General features: G+C 48.2%; 1 protein-coding gene across 1 annotated transcript in view; it reads right to left on the bottom strand.

The window, feature by feature from the left end:
* The window catches only part of LOC8031895 (dual oxidase), a 196,980-nt gene that overhangs the window by 14,177 nt on the left and 166,367 nt on the right, over positions 1-16,436 (bottom strand). The window contains exons 12-20 of the mRNA XM_042294047.1: positions 13,232-13,410; positions 8,422-8,540; positions 5,790-5,927; positions 5,068-5,172; positions 4,238-4,443; positions 3,551-3,736; positions 1,694-1,916; positions 510-782; positions 73-115 (exon numbers count right to left, since the gene is read on the bottom strand). Of these exons, the coding sequence (XP_042149981.1) occupies positions 73-115; positions 510-782; positions 1,694-1,916; positions 3,551-3,736; positions 4,238-4,443; positions 5,068-5,172; positions 5,790-5,927; positions 8,422-8,540; positions 13,232-13,410 (1,472 nt within the window). The remainder of the gene's footprint in view (positions 1-72; positions 116-509; positions 783-1,693; positions 1,917-3,550; positions 3,737-4,237; positions 4,444-5,067; positions 5,173-5,789; positions 5,928-8,421; positions 8,541-13,231; positions 13,411-16,436) is intronic.

The following is a 16,436-nucleotide window of genomic DNA, read 5'->3' as shown; positions in this document are numbered from 1 at the left end:
TAACAAATTCGGTGTTTCACGTCATTCCAAACACACCCGGACGAAACGGGAAAACAACCCCGAGACACTCACCTAGCCACGTTTGAGGATGTGTCCAAGAAGTTCTGATTGGCCCCTAAAAGCAAATAAAAATCATTTAAGAAGTAAACGACACGCAAGAATTCTAGGGCAATGTACCGTTTATTCGAACCCTCTTCTAAAAATCATCGACACTACGAGCTATTTCGTAAATAAAGTCACGTGAAAAAGTGCAGATCATTATAAACAGAACCTCGATTGAGATGACACAGAATATTTGTCTTCTCGTCTCGAGAAGGCGGGCCATAAGTCTATACTAAAAAGGTTGGTTCTTCGAGTAACAATAATAAGTCTCTGATATAATGCTAATATAAGTATGCGTCAGTTTGTAACCATGTACGTAAATTAAAAAGAACACAGGGCGTATGTAACGTTCTGTAGCTGCTTCAGCCCCAGACAGGCATGGGGGGCGAGCAGAGACGGGGGCTCACCCTTGCAGTCGAGGCCGATGGCGATGAAGTCTCCCCGGTGCTCCTTCATCATCTTCTTGAAGTCCTCGTAGTTGAGCTCCTCGGTGTTGTCGAGGCCTGCCGAGGCGTACATGCCGCTGATGATGTCCGTGGTCTCGTACTCGCTCAGCGAGTTGGTCTTGGCGATGTCCACCAGCGACCGGAGCATCTTGGTCAGCTCCTGCTTCTGGATCATGCCGTTCCCGTTCTTGTCGCACATGTCGAAGATGATACGGAACTTGTCCTCGCTCTTGCCTGCCACGTGGAGGGTGCGAGAAAACGGGGAGAGAGGGCGTCACGGACCTCGTCCGACAAGAAACCTAGCGAACAGTGACGCAGTTCGCGAAGGTTTCGAGCCCAACTGTACCGTGGGCGCTGGAACGCGTGTGGGCAAGATGGCTCGCTTACAGGATGCTTCGATAAAAACGTCGCGTTTGGGACAAAGCAATGTGTGAATTTGATAAAAGTATAGTTTTATTCGCAAGAGGGTATTACCGGCGATTACCCCGGGGTAAGAGTACGGTCTCTTAAGCACAGCCCATTCGATATTAGTAAAATTATATATTTTTTTATTTTCTTACCTTCTCCAAGAAAAACTATGAGGTGTGTTCGTAAAATGTCCTGCTTGTTTTTGTTTCCCGCTTTATTCCACGTTTAAGCGGAATTACGAAGATAAAAGAAGCCGAAAGTCTAACACAAGACCGTAGGAATGGCACATGACAAGTTATGCTGCATTCACCCTTAAACTAATAATACAAAGGCGGCAGCCTGTATGCAAGACCAATGGATCGCCAACCTTGCGCCTGGTGGCCGCTCTAGTCACGCGCTGCAAAGACAGCGCGATTCGCCTATCCAGTTTGCGGATTTCCGTGTACTTTAAGCTTATCAACAAGGTTGAGCCATGTGGCTCGAAGCCTACCCAATTAATAAGACCATTAAGTATGGAGTCACAAAGCAGGCCAACCCGTCCAAATTAGTTTATGAAAAAAAAAAGGTGAATAATATTGAGATCTTGAATATTGCGAGCTTCTGTGAATTCGTTCAATGTAATTATGAATGAATAAAAAAAATTCTCACTACAATCCTTTTCGAAGCATCTTTCGTTAACAGCGGCGGTCTTTTCGCCGCGTCGTTAAGAAACACGACCGAGAGACGACCGAGCTGACCTCTGGTGAAGAGAACGACGGTGTCGAGGAACTCTTGGAAGCTGATTCGTTCGTCCTTGTCCTTGTCGACGCAGTTGAACATCTGCTTGACGAACAGGGAGTCCGGCTTCATGCCCAGGGCCTCTGCAAACTCCTGCTTCGACAGGGACGTCCGCATGACCATGATCACATCGTTGCCCACATCTTCCAATTTCCGCTTCTCGCCGGGCTTCAATCCGAATGTCTGAAACAGCGAGACGGAACTTGGGCGGTCAGTACAACACACGCGCTAAACTAAACCAGGCACCGAAGTTAAAAAAACAAACAAAAAACACAATGGTTCCGTTTTTTTTGTTTTTGTTTTTGTTTTTTCCCCCGCTCGGTGATCAGAAAATAGGCTCGCGCGATCGGCTACCGCAAATCCACTTCCCTGCAGCACTCTGAAACGTTAGGAGAAGCACCCTTGGAGGAGAGACTCGCCCATGAACAGACGGCTAGCTCCGTGCACGTTCTGTAATCTTTGTGAGTGCTTCTAAACGTAAAAAAAAAAAAAAAAAAAAAAAAAAAAAAGATAATTTTGTCGAAAAAAAAAAAGGTTGCAGCGTCTGTGTTTGTTTCGCCGCGTTGGTCGTTTTTTTTTTCTTTTGGCCTGGTTAGGCACAATGCGTATCTTCTGTGTTGGCACGGTTCGTTTGTATGTAGAGGCACAAAGCAACGTTTCTTCTATTATTTTTTGCCTAATCTGCGACATTGCTCTTACACTATATACAACGTTTTTTTTTTTTTCGCTTATTGTGCTGGTTTAATCAAAAACTGCAATAGCGAACGGATGAATAAATAAATAAATGACTTCTATTCTAACACGGTATCTCCAAGCCGGCTTTCGTAACCAGGCAAGTGTTTTGATTCTTCCGCGCGTAACACACAGAGAGATCGCGTTTTGCGACTTGGATGCTTGTTCCATCAATTCGAATGATAAATTGTCGTATTAGTTTTAAATGTCGTCGTATTCAATTCAATTCAATTTTATTTTCCGACACAGTGTTGGGGGTCCCCGGGCCAAAAAGCTTCCGTTGACAGCTTTTTCGCTGATGCTTGACAGCTTTCGCTGATCTTCAAATGAGTGCTTAAAGCACGCAATTGGATATCAATTGTCATTCTTGCACCTATATACGAACGATTACTTCGAACGTTTTTTATGCTTTTATTCGCATAGGTGTGTGAAACATATGAACAATCAGCTCTTCGTTTTATCACCATTTTCAATGGCGAATGTTGTGCGAATACAACCACGCTATTTTAGAGACATCCACATTGAAAAAGAATTGTGTGACTTCAGATGTGGTAATCTTGGATATACACATTTTCCCTAAGGGCGCTGCCATCTTGAATTTCGTCACTTCTGGTGTGCGGTAAAACATCGCCGCTGCAAGGTGTTTACAAAAAATGTGCGATTGTCACACGTTCTTCTTTTGCCTCAACTGTATTTTTTCGCGTATCCCAGGTTCAATGCTTTATTATTTTTTCGTCCCGCATACCAAATATGGAACCCACGTGACTGAGAACGACAGGAAACAGAAAACATCTATACATATTTTAGGTCATAAGCATAGCGTCGCTGCCATTGCGCGTGGAATTACGACTGGTTCCTTTCTGCAGCGTACATATTAAAACTAAATATATATTATCAAATCCTAAATCCCGCTGACTTGTCGATGCGAATCGAGGTTTTCCAAGGAGCACCGAAAGAGAGCACCGAAAGAGGGGCTTATGAGCTGACGTTACCATAAGCCATCCGAAAGAACATAGCTATGCAGCCATGCAGCGAGGAATCCCGGCGTCCGGACGTCTGTACGCCGGCCTCGAAGCGGTGCTTACCAGGGCGTAGGCCTCCCTGAAGAAGTGTTCGAGTCGCTTCTGTCGCTTCTCCTTGGTCTCGGCGTTGGCCAGCATGGTGTCCCGCGTGGTGTCGATGCTCTCCAGGGTCTTCTTCCGGTTGACCAGGAAGCTCTCCAGCTTCGTCAGGAACTTCTTGCGCGAGTGGACGCTGTCGAACTGCAGGACCTGCGAGGAATAAGGCTCGGCTGTCGTTGTGTCCTCTTCCAATCGGAAGCACCAGACTTTCTATAACGCAGTAGAAGGAAATAGTGTACGATGGCAACGCATATTGCTTTAAGTTCCTTTTTTTAAATCTTAAAGTCGATTTGCTGTGAAGAATAAACCTTTTAGCATTTAAGACACAGTGAATGTATAGAATGACCACCGCGGAGGAATTTCAACACACTACGCCCAGTCTTTCTATTCAATGCTTGTGCGCAATGAGAGAAGAACCATTAGTGTGTATATCATTTCATCCTGTTCGCGATCTTGGTATGACTGATAAAGCTTCTCGAAAAATACTACTAATTAGCTAGAGCAAACTCTTTGTCTCCTCTGTTGCCAGCTGTTTCACTTCCATCTTTTTTGTTGAACTGCAATCCCACAGAAAAATATAATTACAAAAAAATATTTCCCCCGACTCGGGGACGCGGCAAGAAAGGACCACAGTGGTTTGGCCGGGCCTACCAGGTCGTGGTCCCTGGGCGAGCGGACCAGGCACATGGGCTTCTTGGCCATGTCCGTGGAGATCTCGACCACGAGCGCGGCGACGGACTTGAAGTCCACCTTGCGCAGCACCTCCCCTTTGCGATTCACCGTCGACAGCGACTCGTCCGGACCGATCTTCACTTTCACGAAGCGCTTGTGGTTTTGGTGCAGCCATTCCTTCACGTCTGCGGGGAGCAACACACAGAAGTCGACAAGGAGTTAGTCTCGATACTGCTCGGCATTCTTATCAGTCATGAGATTCTATTTCGCATACATGGAATTTGCGACAGTGCAGACTGAAATGGTCACCAAAGATGTAATTACGCGGTGCGCGAATGTAGTCGAATTTCGAGGTATACCAAGAGCGAGAAATGAAGTCTTCTGGGCAGAAACCTATTTTATTTTTGTGAGACAAAAAATATTACTTAAGGGGTGTGACCGGACGTCCAAAGCCAAAAACGCTACTCAGTGCTCGAACAGCTGTCTCAAGAAGATGTCCAGCAAATAAGAGAACAGCGCCAAACCGTACACAAATTCACAGTGCCCTATAACGTTTTCGAGAAGTATCTAAATCTATACATATATTATTCCAACCCTGTTTCACTTTGAACTATATGCACTAGCACGTATATAGATTTCGACGGGAATCGGCGAGTTTATAATGTTGTTACCGACCTTCCACTCTTTACGGACTCAGTTGCGTTCAACTGGCTTACTTTTCGGATGCTTAAGATTCCAACAAATAATGCAAAATTGAAGAATATAGAACATGTACATCCCCAACTAAGAAAGAAAAGAAAAAAACTTACACAGCTTGTCATAGTTCTTCCCAATGTTGATTTCCTTTTTGGCCTTGATATTTCTCCTTCGCCGGTTTTGGAGCTTTATGACTCCGTATCCGAGTCCGGCGCAAACTGTCGGGAAATCCAAGTGTTTTCATGAGACACAAGACGGTGCAAACGTGCGGAGTACGGAGCATCTGCGCTTCTCTTTAGCGCAAAGCGGGTCGCGCATTGATGCTTTTAAAACAACTGGGCCTAATATACGAAAACAACGGACGATATGTGAGTTCGCTTTGAGGAAGTGTGGTCTCTTTAAGAACTTCTCTACAGCGTGGTCTGGTAATCTTGGTGTAGGCAAACATGTCACCAAGCGGAACGCTTTTGCCGTGTTTTGCATGTGGGACGCCATAAGGTCAGCGCCACCTGTAAAGCCAAGCCTTCGCAGCCCCCAGCTCACGAAGTGCGCAAAGCTTAGTACAACTTGGGAAGGGTAAATGAGGTATCAGGTATCACTGAATGTAGAGGCACCGATTGTTTGAGCAGGAATGCGATGGCATAGACGTTTAGAACCAGTGTTGTAACCGCGCCAATCGGGTGGCTTATCTTACGGAGCCCTCAATGACGGGAGATCACCGTCACTGCGTCGTGATCCCGCGTTACGGCGTTTTGTGCCGCTAACTTGCGACGAATAATGAATGGTGGCGCTCGGTTTACGGCGTGTCTGGGGAGTGTCCACGGAGGGTGCTCACTGATGGGAATGAAGGCGAGCACGAGGCAGGAGTAGATGTAGGCGACCTCGTTTCCCCTGAAGTAGTCCCAGCCGTCGAGGATCATGCACGGCTCCAGCACCGAGCTGTTGATCTGCTGCGGCTGCGGGCAGGGGTCCCCTAAGGAAAAACAATAGCTCCTGCTCAGAATACAGCTTGAGGATACGTTGATGACAGCTGGAGAAACCTTCGAGCTTCCTGCTTCGTCATTCGCTCTTCGGCGGTCTCGTTTGCTAAGGATCTCGTTGGAGCGATAATGAGATGGTCCGGACTCTTCCTGCGTTTCCGAAGCCGTGAGTCACTACAGCCGCGCCAAGAGCCAATCGAAAAACAACCGCATCTCCACGTGGTGAATGATGTCGATTGGGGCGAAGCTCTGGTGGTGATTGTCTGCGTAGACGCTGAGCCGCAGCATGCCGAGCCTTTCGTTCTTTTTCATCCATGTCAGAAAGAGAATGTGTGGTGTGGAACGTAGCTATATACGCATTTGAGCATTTGACCGCAGCGTGACATGGATGAAAACGAACGAAAGGCTCGGCATGCTGCGGCTCAGCGTCTACGCAGACAAGCACCACCAGAGCTTCGCCCCAATCAACATCATTCACCACGTGGAGATGCGGTTGTTTCTGGGTTTTTTTTCGCCCTGCACGAGCATGGGAGCACGTGCTGACGTGCTCGTGAGCACGAGCACCCGACGCCGGACATCGGACGGACATACGGACATGGCTAGCCCCTAAGGAGCTTCGCCCCTAAAACATCGGTGAACATTGCACACGGCACTATATGTTGATGGAGCTACAACGCTCCCACCTGCGCCGGCCGCCGAGTGAATTGATACGCACCTTGAACTCGTCAGCGAACAGCGGGCTCTACGGCGCAGTTATTTCTCGGGAGATGGTCCCGTAGCACTACAAGGCATAACGATCGCATAACTCGAGATCAAAAATTAAACGGGATTTGTTTTGTTTAGACAAACGTCTAAGAGAATCGGGCAAAAGGCGACTGAAGTCGCCTGACGAGACCCGATCCGTTAGTCTGAGTCTGTTAACCTGGTGCAAGTGTCACGACCGCCAGTTTATGTGATCCCTGCCAGCAGTATCTGATCGAAAGATTAGAAAACAAACTTCAAAATCAAGCAGCGTGATTTGTTTGCAACAACTACAATCCATACGCTAGCATGACGGAGGTTAAAGCCACGGTCGGTTGGGAAGTTTTCAAGAATCGAAGGCATGCAAGAACTAAGACTGAAATTTTTTCATCGCATTTATTATAATGATACTGGTAATAATAAGAATTAGCATTTTGGGGGGGCCAACGTACGTTTCAGCAAAGTGTGATCACTCTAGAAAGGTTTCTGAATATCCCCCCAAATAAAGTTTCTATAATTTGTTTTTTTTTTTTTGTAAGAACAATAAGAGAGTGGAATTTGCTGCCAGAGGAAGTGGTGAGCACCTTGGACAATAGTGTTTTTTTTTTCTCGGCCGTATAACTAATTGTGCGCAGAAGTGACCATTTTGTGTTTGTGTGTGTGTGTGTGTGTGTGTTATTTTCTGCCCCCTCCTACGATAATGCCCTCGAGGCGCTGTAGGTAATTTGTAAATAAATAAAATAAAGGAACACCGCCAGTTCTCCCGAGCGCTTAGTGTCGCCTAGGGTGCCTCGATGTGCGTCTGTCATAGGGTGAAGACACCCACTGTTGTATTGAAAACTGCCTGCGCGTGCTGAATGGGCCTTAAAATGTCGCCAAAGCACCGGACAGGGCTAAGCGCTCGCTCCGAACGAGATCTAAGCGCGTGCATTTTGGGCATAGAAATGGCCGAGATGCCGCCACCCAAAGACAGATGTGGCGAAAGTGTATGAAGGCTCCCTAGTGTGGCCGCGCTACGAGCGCCATCTCCTGTGTGTGCTCGAGCATTCGTTGGATGGTACTGCACAAGCAAGCACGCGGTGGCACACAATAGGGCTTTTCCCGCACCTTTTTCGGGACCTGTCACGTTCAACCCGCTACCGGTTTGAGCCTGGGGTGCTATGTTGCGCTTTTTGCACTCCCAGGAGACTTGGAAGAAGGAGGTGACGTCAACGACTAGAGCAAATGCAGAGTGGATGTTGACAGAAGAAAACAAAATCAACATCCAATCTGCATTTGCTGCGTTGTTGACGTCACTTCCTTCTCCCTAGTCTCCTGGGAGTGCAAAAAGCGCAACATAGCACCCCAGGTTAGCGTAGTGCAAATCTGCGGTTTTATTTCCGCTCACCGTTAAGTTCGACGCTGAAGAAACATTTACACCCCAACATTCTACGCGTGCAAGAAGAATATGGCATGAGTATAGGCGTGAGATTTTCTACCCATCGCGGCATACTTTAGCACGAGACAACCCAAAGGCGGATAAGAAAAATAAATTTCCATGGACGGAATCAAATTACAAATGATAATAAATACCTATTTATGGCATTAGTTTTGGGGAAAATTATTTTTGTGAAAAAGGTGTTTTCGTGGAAAATGATCAGGATCGATGGTCGTTTCTGCGCGTTGAAGGGCAACATCAGCTCGACACGATGCGAATGTCGCTGCAGTGGGACGCTCCCCGGCATCCACCGATGAGCCGAGGCTTACCTTTGAGGTGGAAGAAGACACTCTTCTGAATTTCGTCCGGCTGGATATCGGTGGCTTGCACGATGATGTCATACATGGTGATCTTCCGGATTTCCTCGATTTCTTTCTGCGTGAACATTCTGAAATAAAAGAGGCGAATAAATTGAAACGGTTTCAATATAGTATCGCACATACGAAGCAATATTAAGTGCTCCAGTCAGCTGTTTCCACTGCATCGTAATGACCGAAAAAGGAAAAATAGAAATTATCTCTCTTTGGCATTTGCCAATGGCGTTCTACATGCATAGCATCTATATGAACTCCTCTCTCTTTCCTTTTATGGGCTCTATCAGGAGGCAGTCACTGTTACGTGACGACACAATGTCATTTCATCGTGTTGTTTGATGTCCCGTGACCGCGTGACATGATGTCATGTAAAGACACGTGACGTCATGGTATCGCATGACGTAGCAGTGACACCTGACGTGCGTTACAATGTCACGTCACGATGAGACAACAACGTCTAGGGGGACCCATAAATCATGCCTTTGAAATTACGTCACGGCGTTACGTGACACCGTGAGGTAGTTAAGGATGCGCATTACAAATCTCAGGCCGTCAGCCGGATAGCGTTTTGGGCAAAGACCTGCGTCGCATCAATTGAAAGCTTAGAAAGGGCGAATTGCAACACTAAATGGTATGTAAACAATGTAAAAAAATCTACTTTTTTATTGATTTGTTTAGAATTAAACGCGCCGGTCTTGCATTCAGCCTTTTTAACTGCTCAGTCCTCATCGTCAAGGGGTTTTCTCCAGACCGTTCGGGACAATTAATTAAACAGCGCAATTTTTCGCTATAAAGTTGGGACGAAAAGAGGCATCTGCTCAATGGCGGGGCTCAATTCGAAAGCCAGTCTTCCTGTAGCATTGTCCCGGGGAAAAGCGTAGGCCGTCTCGAGCGAAAGGTTTGGGTACTGGAAGGGAATGACCGATGGTGTTATGGTGCGAATGGTAGACGTGGCGATGGCTTCACGCGAGTAACGCGGGCAATGTCCGTTGACGTCCTACACAGGTCGGGCTGGAGATGTTCCACCCGGTACGTGACGTGGATGAAGCAGCTTGCTTGCTCGGCCTTGCTGTCTAACTGGCAGCCAAAAGCAAACCAAATCACCAGAAGAATAGGCGGCATTCCGATCAGTGGCGCTGAGGCGCCAGGATTGTTGTTGTCGCGAGGCGCGAGTGTCGAGGAAGCTGACGCGCTCCTTCCGCTCGACACACCATTTCGATGAGAGTGGGCGAATGACGGACGTCGTTATGCCGGCGAGGAAGAAGTCTGCTTAGTGTGATGTGGGCCGACGGTCATAAAGAAAAAGAAATGGTGAATAGCCTCGCGCGTCGTGAATGGAAGTTTTATAAGCGTGTGTCACAAATTGGAGTTTTGCGCCCTAGTGTCGTTGACCGGCCTCCACATAAATGGACAGCGTATTTGCAATGGTGCGAATAAATCTCCCGACCATTCCGTTTGTTTAGCGGTGGTACGCGGTAGAAAGTGTGTGCACAATGCCACAGATACTTAAAAGGTATAGGAGAACCCGCGGAAGACCAGCGCGACCATGATCTCCGATGAGTTGTCGAGGTGCGCCTTGATGTAAAATGAGGCGTGAAAGAGGAAACGTGACAATCTTTATCGTTGTTCCTTGGGGCAATTGGTTTCAACGTATCGCGAGAAATAATCGATCGCAATGATCACCAAAAGTTTGCCGGAGAACTTCGCAGGAAAGGGTTTAAGAATGTCGCTGCCCACTCGCTCGAAGATTTAATGGGGTCGAGGCGGAGGTTGAAAGTAACCAGCCGGCGGTTGGGTAGACCTTTTGCGTCACTAGTATTTCTCGCAGAATGTCACATATTTGAAGACATCACTGTACGTGCCTTGCCAGTAAAACGGTTTGCGTGCACGCCTGTACGTCTTGAAAACGCCCATGTGACCAGCGGGGGTCGTCATGCAAGGCCAAGAAAATACGCTTCCAAACGAACAAAAGATCAGCTCCGTGCAGTTGACAATTCCGACGAAATAAAATGTTATTTTCAAATACATATCGTTAGATTCCTCGATTTTCTTTCGGAGATAGGGAATGTTCCTGAAGAGTAACAATAGGGTCTGTCAATTGTTTGGCGCTGAAATCATGGCTGAACGTGAGTGACACGGCAGCAGCGAGAGCTCGGTTGCTTTCAGGGAAAGAGTCAACTTTTAAACAGATAGTCTGAGGCTTCGTGCATCTTTTCGGAGTTGTAGCATAACGTGCCCTCCACCGTGATGCTTTCACGTGCTTGGTCTCGTCAGGAGAGTCTAGAAACGTGTGAAGGTGAAGAGTGACGCCGCCGATTCACTTCATGCTGATTGGCTGAGCCAAGTAATGACGTCACACCCCCTAGCTCGACGCTGGTTGGCTGGTTCAAGTTCTGGAAAAGCGCCAGGGGTTTAAAATCCGCGTTAGCGCCGGCATCTCCGTTCCAGGAATTGCTATCGAGTGTAGTACGTACATGCCACGCGTTGAGCCAGTCGCTAAACTAATAGAGCGCCGAGAGCGTAGACGCCAACCTCGGAGGAATCGGACTGAAACCACACGTCTCACGTGCAACACAATTTCCCAGCAATTGGCCACGCATTTTCTTAACTTAGAAAAAGCTCCTAGGACGAAGTCGCTCGTGTCTGAATGTATTTCGGTATCGCGATTTCGCACGTGCCGTGGCAATCTGTTTACCAGCTGTGGCTGTAGAGCGCGGGCGAAACGGCAAGACTCATCGATTCGCCGAACACGCTCTCCTTGGCTTCTGATGCGGCGCCTGGCCACGTCAGGATCGTGCGTCGCGAATCGACGGGGTCCTTCCACGTCCCTCCGGTTTCTTCGGGGCCTTGAAACGTCGCCGAGAATCGCAGACAAAAGCGCCGTCCGCGCTGTTAAACAAGTTTCCCCAGGCTGACTCCTGGAGCTCCGGATTCAGTCGAATAGACGCGGCTAAGCGCTACGGCCATCGACGGTCTTTTGTGAGCTGATCAAGCGTGAAAGTCTGGCGTAATAAGGGCGCAAGGCGCGGCACGCCAATGCCCAAGAAACTGCCGAGTGGACTCCCAACGGGGATTTCTTGCTGCGGGGCTCTCGGCGCTTTACTCGAGCTTCGGGAGATGGGACGGCGAGCGCCATTTTGCACGCAACCTCCACGCTCTCCTCGCTAACGCCCCTCCACAGATGAACACGCGCATCTGACGTCACGCCGAATCCCAAATATGTGCACAGACTGCGCGAATGTGCTCAAGCTGTTTCTTGCGCTTACACACAGGGCCTACAACCACGGTAAGCGCGCTTCCCCGTAGATAAGGAGTTTCGATTTCGACTCCAGCGAGCTTAATAAAATTCTGCCCTCAGTAATTCTACGATTTCATAATTCTCGCAGTATCGCGATGGAAACAAACCCCCCATTTTCTTCGAGCGAGTCGTGATTGACTCAACGCTTCGAGGAGTCGACATATTTCTTCCGCGAGGGCAGTGATTGGAAAAACGCTCCATCTAATTGCGACAAAGTAAAACTCTATTCGAGCCAGGTGTGCCCACTTAATCGTCACGAAAAGCAAACAAAAAGTGTCTGGTGGTTAGCGGCACAACTGCAGCAGATCGGACAACCCGCGGCACTAACGCCCATTTTGCGATGGAGCGGCGAAAAACGAAACCAAACGGGCCGGAGAATGTGGAGCAATTGTCGAGAACTACCCCCACTCGGTTGCTGCTGAAGCCAAACGCCCGGGTCGGTGTCAACGAAGGAGTCCGACGCGCCAAGAAGACTGGACTCTATGGAGCGAATTCGAGGCAAATAACCGACAAATTTGGTCCGGCGGCGCGTTCGCTTAGAGCGCGGCGTCAGCTGGTAGAATTCTGAAGCGTCGCGCAGAGCGACGGCCGGTGGGACAAGTTTGTCGCTCGTTCGCGGCCTACCCGCCCGACGTAGTCCAGTGTGAAGCGCCGAGTTCCACGCGGTGGTTCATGCCATTCGCTAAATTAGAGCGGCGCGGAAGTCCTTCCATTGGCCTGCCTCCAGCGCGAGCGTGCTACCAAATTTGAGGCTACCTTGGATAATGCTCGGACGTCTGGAGAGTGACGAGAGTTCTCGCACTGCCAAAGCACGTCGGAAGGCATTGATCCCACGCCGGAGATCGGGCAACGGAAAGAGACACCCAGCCGTTCTTCTCCTAGTCGGACGCAGTCGAATCGAGTGAGTCTCACGTAGGTTCCCTGTTCTTACTGAGGAAACTCCGAGAGGAATATCCACCGCCTCCATGACAGGCTGGAAGGAGAGGTAGCGATCAGCTCGCGCGCTTGGTCTGTCGAAAGCAAATCATGGCACTCTGGCAGTCTCCACACTCGCTTTCTTTTCTTAGAAGGCGGGGAGCTTACCCTCCCTCCCCCCCCCCCCCCCCCCTCCTAAAAGAGTACTGGAGATCAGCCACTTTCCGAACCCCAAAATACGGGGGGGTAATGCTATTACTTTCGGTTCCCTAAAACTCTCTATTACATCGGGTATCTCGAAGACGCCATCAACCACAGAGGCCCAGAGAAGTAGCCAGAGATCAATTTGAAAACTCTCCATCAGCCACCGCAGACACCATGACACAATTGTCTTCCAACATGTCTGCAGACAAGCTTTTCATAAGCAGAGAAAGGAAACCCGCCAGTGTCTCGAGGCAGTCAGATGTACTAGCCGTCCGACCGCTGCTTTCACTTACTATACCGGGTTCGGAAAGAAGACAACGCCGGGGGACGGACGACGAAGGGGCTCACCCGTTGTGCACGTTCTCGAACCAGAAGCGGTCGGCGTCCCTGAGGCGCTCGAACTGCTCCCGGATGATCTTGCGGAAGAGCGGGCCCGGGCGCCCCTCGTCCGACTCCAGCATGCCGCCCACGAACAGGTCCACGTTGTCCAGGTTGTCGTGGTACAGCTTCCGAAGCTTCTCGAAGATCTGCGCCCCAAAGAAATCCCCCCCGTTTTACGGGCTGTTCGCGACCGCTATTCGGGCGCAAAGGAGAAACAGGCCAGTGCACCGAGGGATATGAAACTTTTCACGAAGGTGTTTCTAGGTAGGATGCTCACATTTCCCGAGTGTAGGTTTCGTAAAAAATAATGCTAGAAAAAAAATGTTTTTTTTTTCGATGCGCGAAAGGAAGACACAAGCAAAGCTTCAGGATGACGCTGCTACTCACATATCGTCCCACACATGCTCTGATCTGCTGAATCTGTTTTAGGCTGTTCAGTGTTCATTTCTAAAAAGCTTGCGAGTGTTTCTACCATCTGGTGCTTGATAGCAGTGTCAGCTCGACGAATTGCTTCTGCTTTCCTTTCGCGCATAAAAAAAAAAAGGAAAAACCAATTTTTGTTTTTTGAATTTTTGTTTTGGGAATTACACTCACGAAAATTTAAGTATGATCACTGTATCACCTCGAAACACTACTGGGGAAAGTTTCATTCTACAGTTTTTACTGACTTAATTATACGATTTTCTTTTGTACGGCGGAATGGTGTTCGAGGAAGGCCCGTAGGTTCGCGCGCATCGTTTGCGTGCCATGTTGCGAACACGAGACTAATTGCGCTGGATCATGGTGGAGGCGCATCAAGCAGGAAAAAGCAGCGTACCGTGACTCGTAATTAAAACTCTCATTCATTTCGTGGAACTTTCGAGCAGCGCAAAATCGGAGAGGCAGCAGAAACCTATTTAGTTGTTTGCGTGTGTGTTTCTATCTAAAAACAAATAAGAAAAGTTTGGAAGCTGTTAATAAAGGCCGCATAAATTACGAAGATATATTCGTGAAGCTCACGAAAAGTAATAGATGATGGACAAGTATAAACAGAAAATGTAAATAAAGCTATTGAAAAGTCATCGAGGAAGTAAAGCAACACACTCCAGGAAACTTCGCTCCCCCAAATTCACTAATAGATGGGATGTCGACCGAAGAAAATTGTGAAAGGCGTGCAATGATATCAGCTGGACAAAGATTTTGGTACGTCTCTCTGATTTTACGAATGTTCTATTTGTACGCTCCTGACGAACAGAAACGCCTTTCAATTTTAACCGGCGCCCGTGCGTAGGCAGAGAGTCAATTGGGACTGGTGAGGCGGACTTTGAACCGAAGCCGCGCGTGTCCAGATGAACAAGCGAACAGATGAAAGCGCCATCGCCGATTTCCCCCTTTGGTTATGTCAGTCGATTCAGAGACAGGCTTGGACGCTCCTTCCGCGAAGACTCGTTTCCCTCGTCAGCCGCAGAAGGCAATAAGAGCTGCCGACAGCCTAGAGAGTCGGCGGCTGGCCCTTGGCCCACCAGCGTCCTGGAATCTTCTCCGACGCAATTCCTGGCACTCGTGGCAATCTCGCCTCTGGCGTCCGACCGCTGCTAAACTTCTATTTATTTATTTTTTTTTTGGAGGGGGGTGTTGCTTGGTTAAGGCCTGTTCACCCTCTTGCGACCTCTTAAAACTGGGTTCCTTAAAACCTCTTAGAACTAGAGGACACACTGGCGCCATGTATTGGGTAGCAGAGTAAACTTGGCGGTCCGGCATATTTTCTATTTCTCTCGCGCATTATCCTTTCTTTCTTGGCTCGAAAAACTTTTGTCAACGTTATAAACGAGCCTTTCTTATAGGACTTATAGCACATTTGACCTTGGAAATCTCCTTCGCTCTTGTGAAATGCAGTTCCAGGGTCACCGCATAGATGGCGCCATCGTGCCAGTGTGTTCTCTCGTCCTAAGACATTTTAAGAGGTTTTTACAAATATCGGTCTCTTTCGGTCGCACACTGTTGCAAGAGTGTGAACGGGCCTTTAAGTTTGATTGTTCGCGCAAACTTCAGAAAGTACGTTTCCACGGATGACTCTCCAATAGGACTATGCTCGGCAGAAACAGTCTCTTCGCTGGCTGTGCGAGGACACTACTCGATGTCAGTAGGCTCACATGTTTATGCGTGTATTAGGTAGTATCCACGTCAGAGAATCAGATAATAAGTATTATACTATACAATATATATATATATATATATATAAAAGTGAAAGATGCGTACTGTCGGAGTTACTAATTCGAAGATTATTACAACGTTTCGAGCGGGGACCGCTCTTCACACACACACACACACACACACATATATATATATATATATATATATATATATATATATATATATATATATATATATGCATATATATATACACTGAGAACGTATGTATTCTGAATTATTGATGCTGCTTCTACGTGGCGAGACAGAGTTGTATCGTTTTTCGTTCTGTTGTATCGTTTTCTTATATTTAGATTGTGTACATATTTTTAAGTTGTTGAACTGAATTCGGGGCCAGAGGCACTGTCAGGCACCATGTCTTTTTCCCTGCCACCTCAGTGGTTAATATCCGTAACGCAAATCAATAAAATAAAATGAGCATTCCCCGCTGAAAATCCTCTTGCCAGATATCTGGGTGGGGCAGACCGCAAATACAGTGTTTCCTCGGTATCGATTGGATGAACGACATGCTCACGCCTTCCTCCGCGTGTTCTTCGACAGCCAGTGCTTGGAGCATCTCACGTGCAAAAGGGTTCTTGTTCGTCGCAAGAATGAATTAATGTTTTAGTGAATGCTGAACTAATGTTGCGTGCCTCACAATGAGCTGGTACATGGCCAGCCGCTGTGCCCTGTACAGATGCTGCAGTCCGATCTCGCAGCCAATTAAATTAAGCCACCGCTGTCCTCATGCATCCTGGGAAGTGGAGTCTTTCTGCACGGCCGTCAACGTCGCCGAGGCTCTGCGCGAGCGGAGCGCCAAGCGGCCCGAGCTGTATCCTGAACCGGCGCCTGGCTCCTAGGAACCACAGTTATGGCGGCGTTGCGCATGCGTGGAACGCTCAGTGAGACCGGTCTCTTCTGTCGTTTATTCGTCGGCCCTGGACCCTGGGCACAAGCTTGTTCTATGAGTAGCCTCACCTGTTTTCATTTAGTCTGTTGGCTC

This window comes from Ixodes scapularis, unplaced genomic scaffold (genome assembly GCF_016920785.2).
Source record: "Ixodes scapularis isolate PalLabHiFi unplaced genomic scaffold, ASM1692078v2 PGA_scaffold5__190_contigs__length_132052651, whole genome shotgun sequence".
NCBI classification, from domain to species: Eukaryota; Metazoa; Arthropoda; class Arachnida; order Ixodida; family Ixodidae; genus Ixodes; species Ixodes scapularis.
The sequence above is the reverse complement of the archived record's forward strand: the minus strand, read 5'-3'. Positions and strand labels throughout refer to the sequence as shown.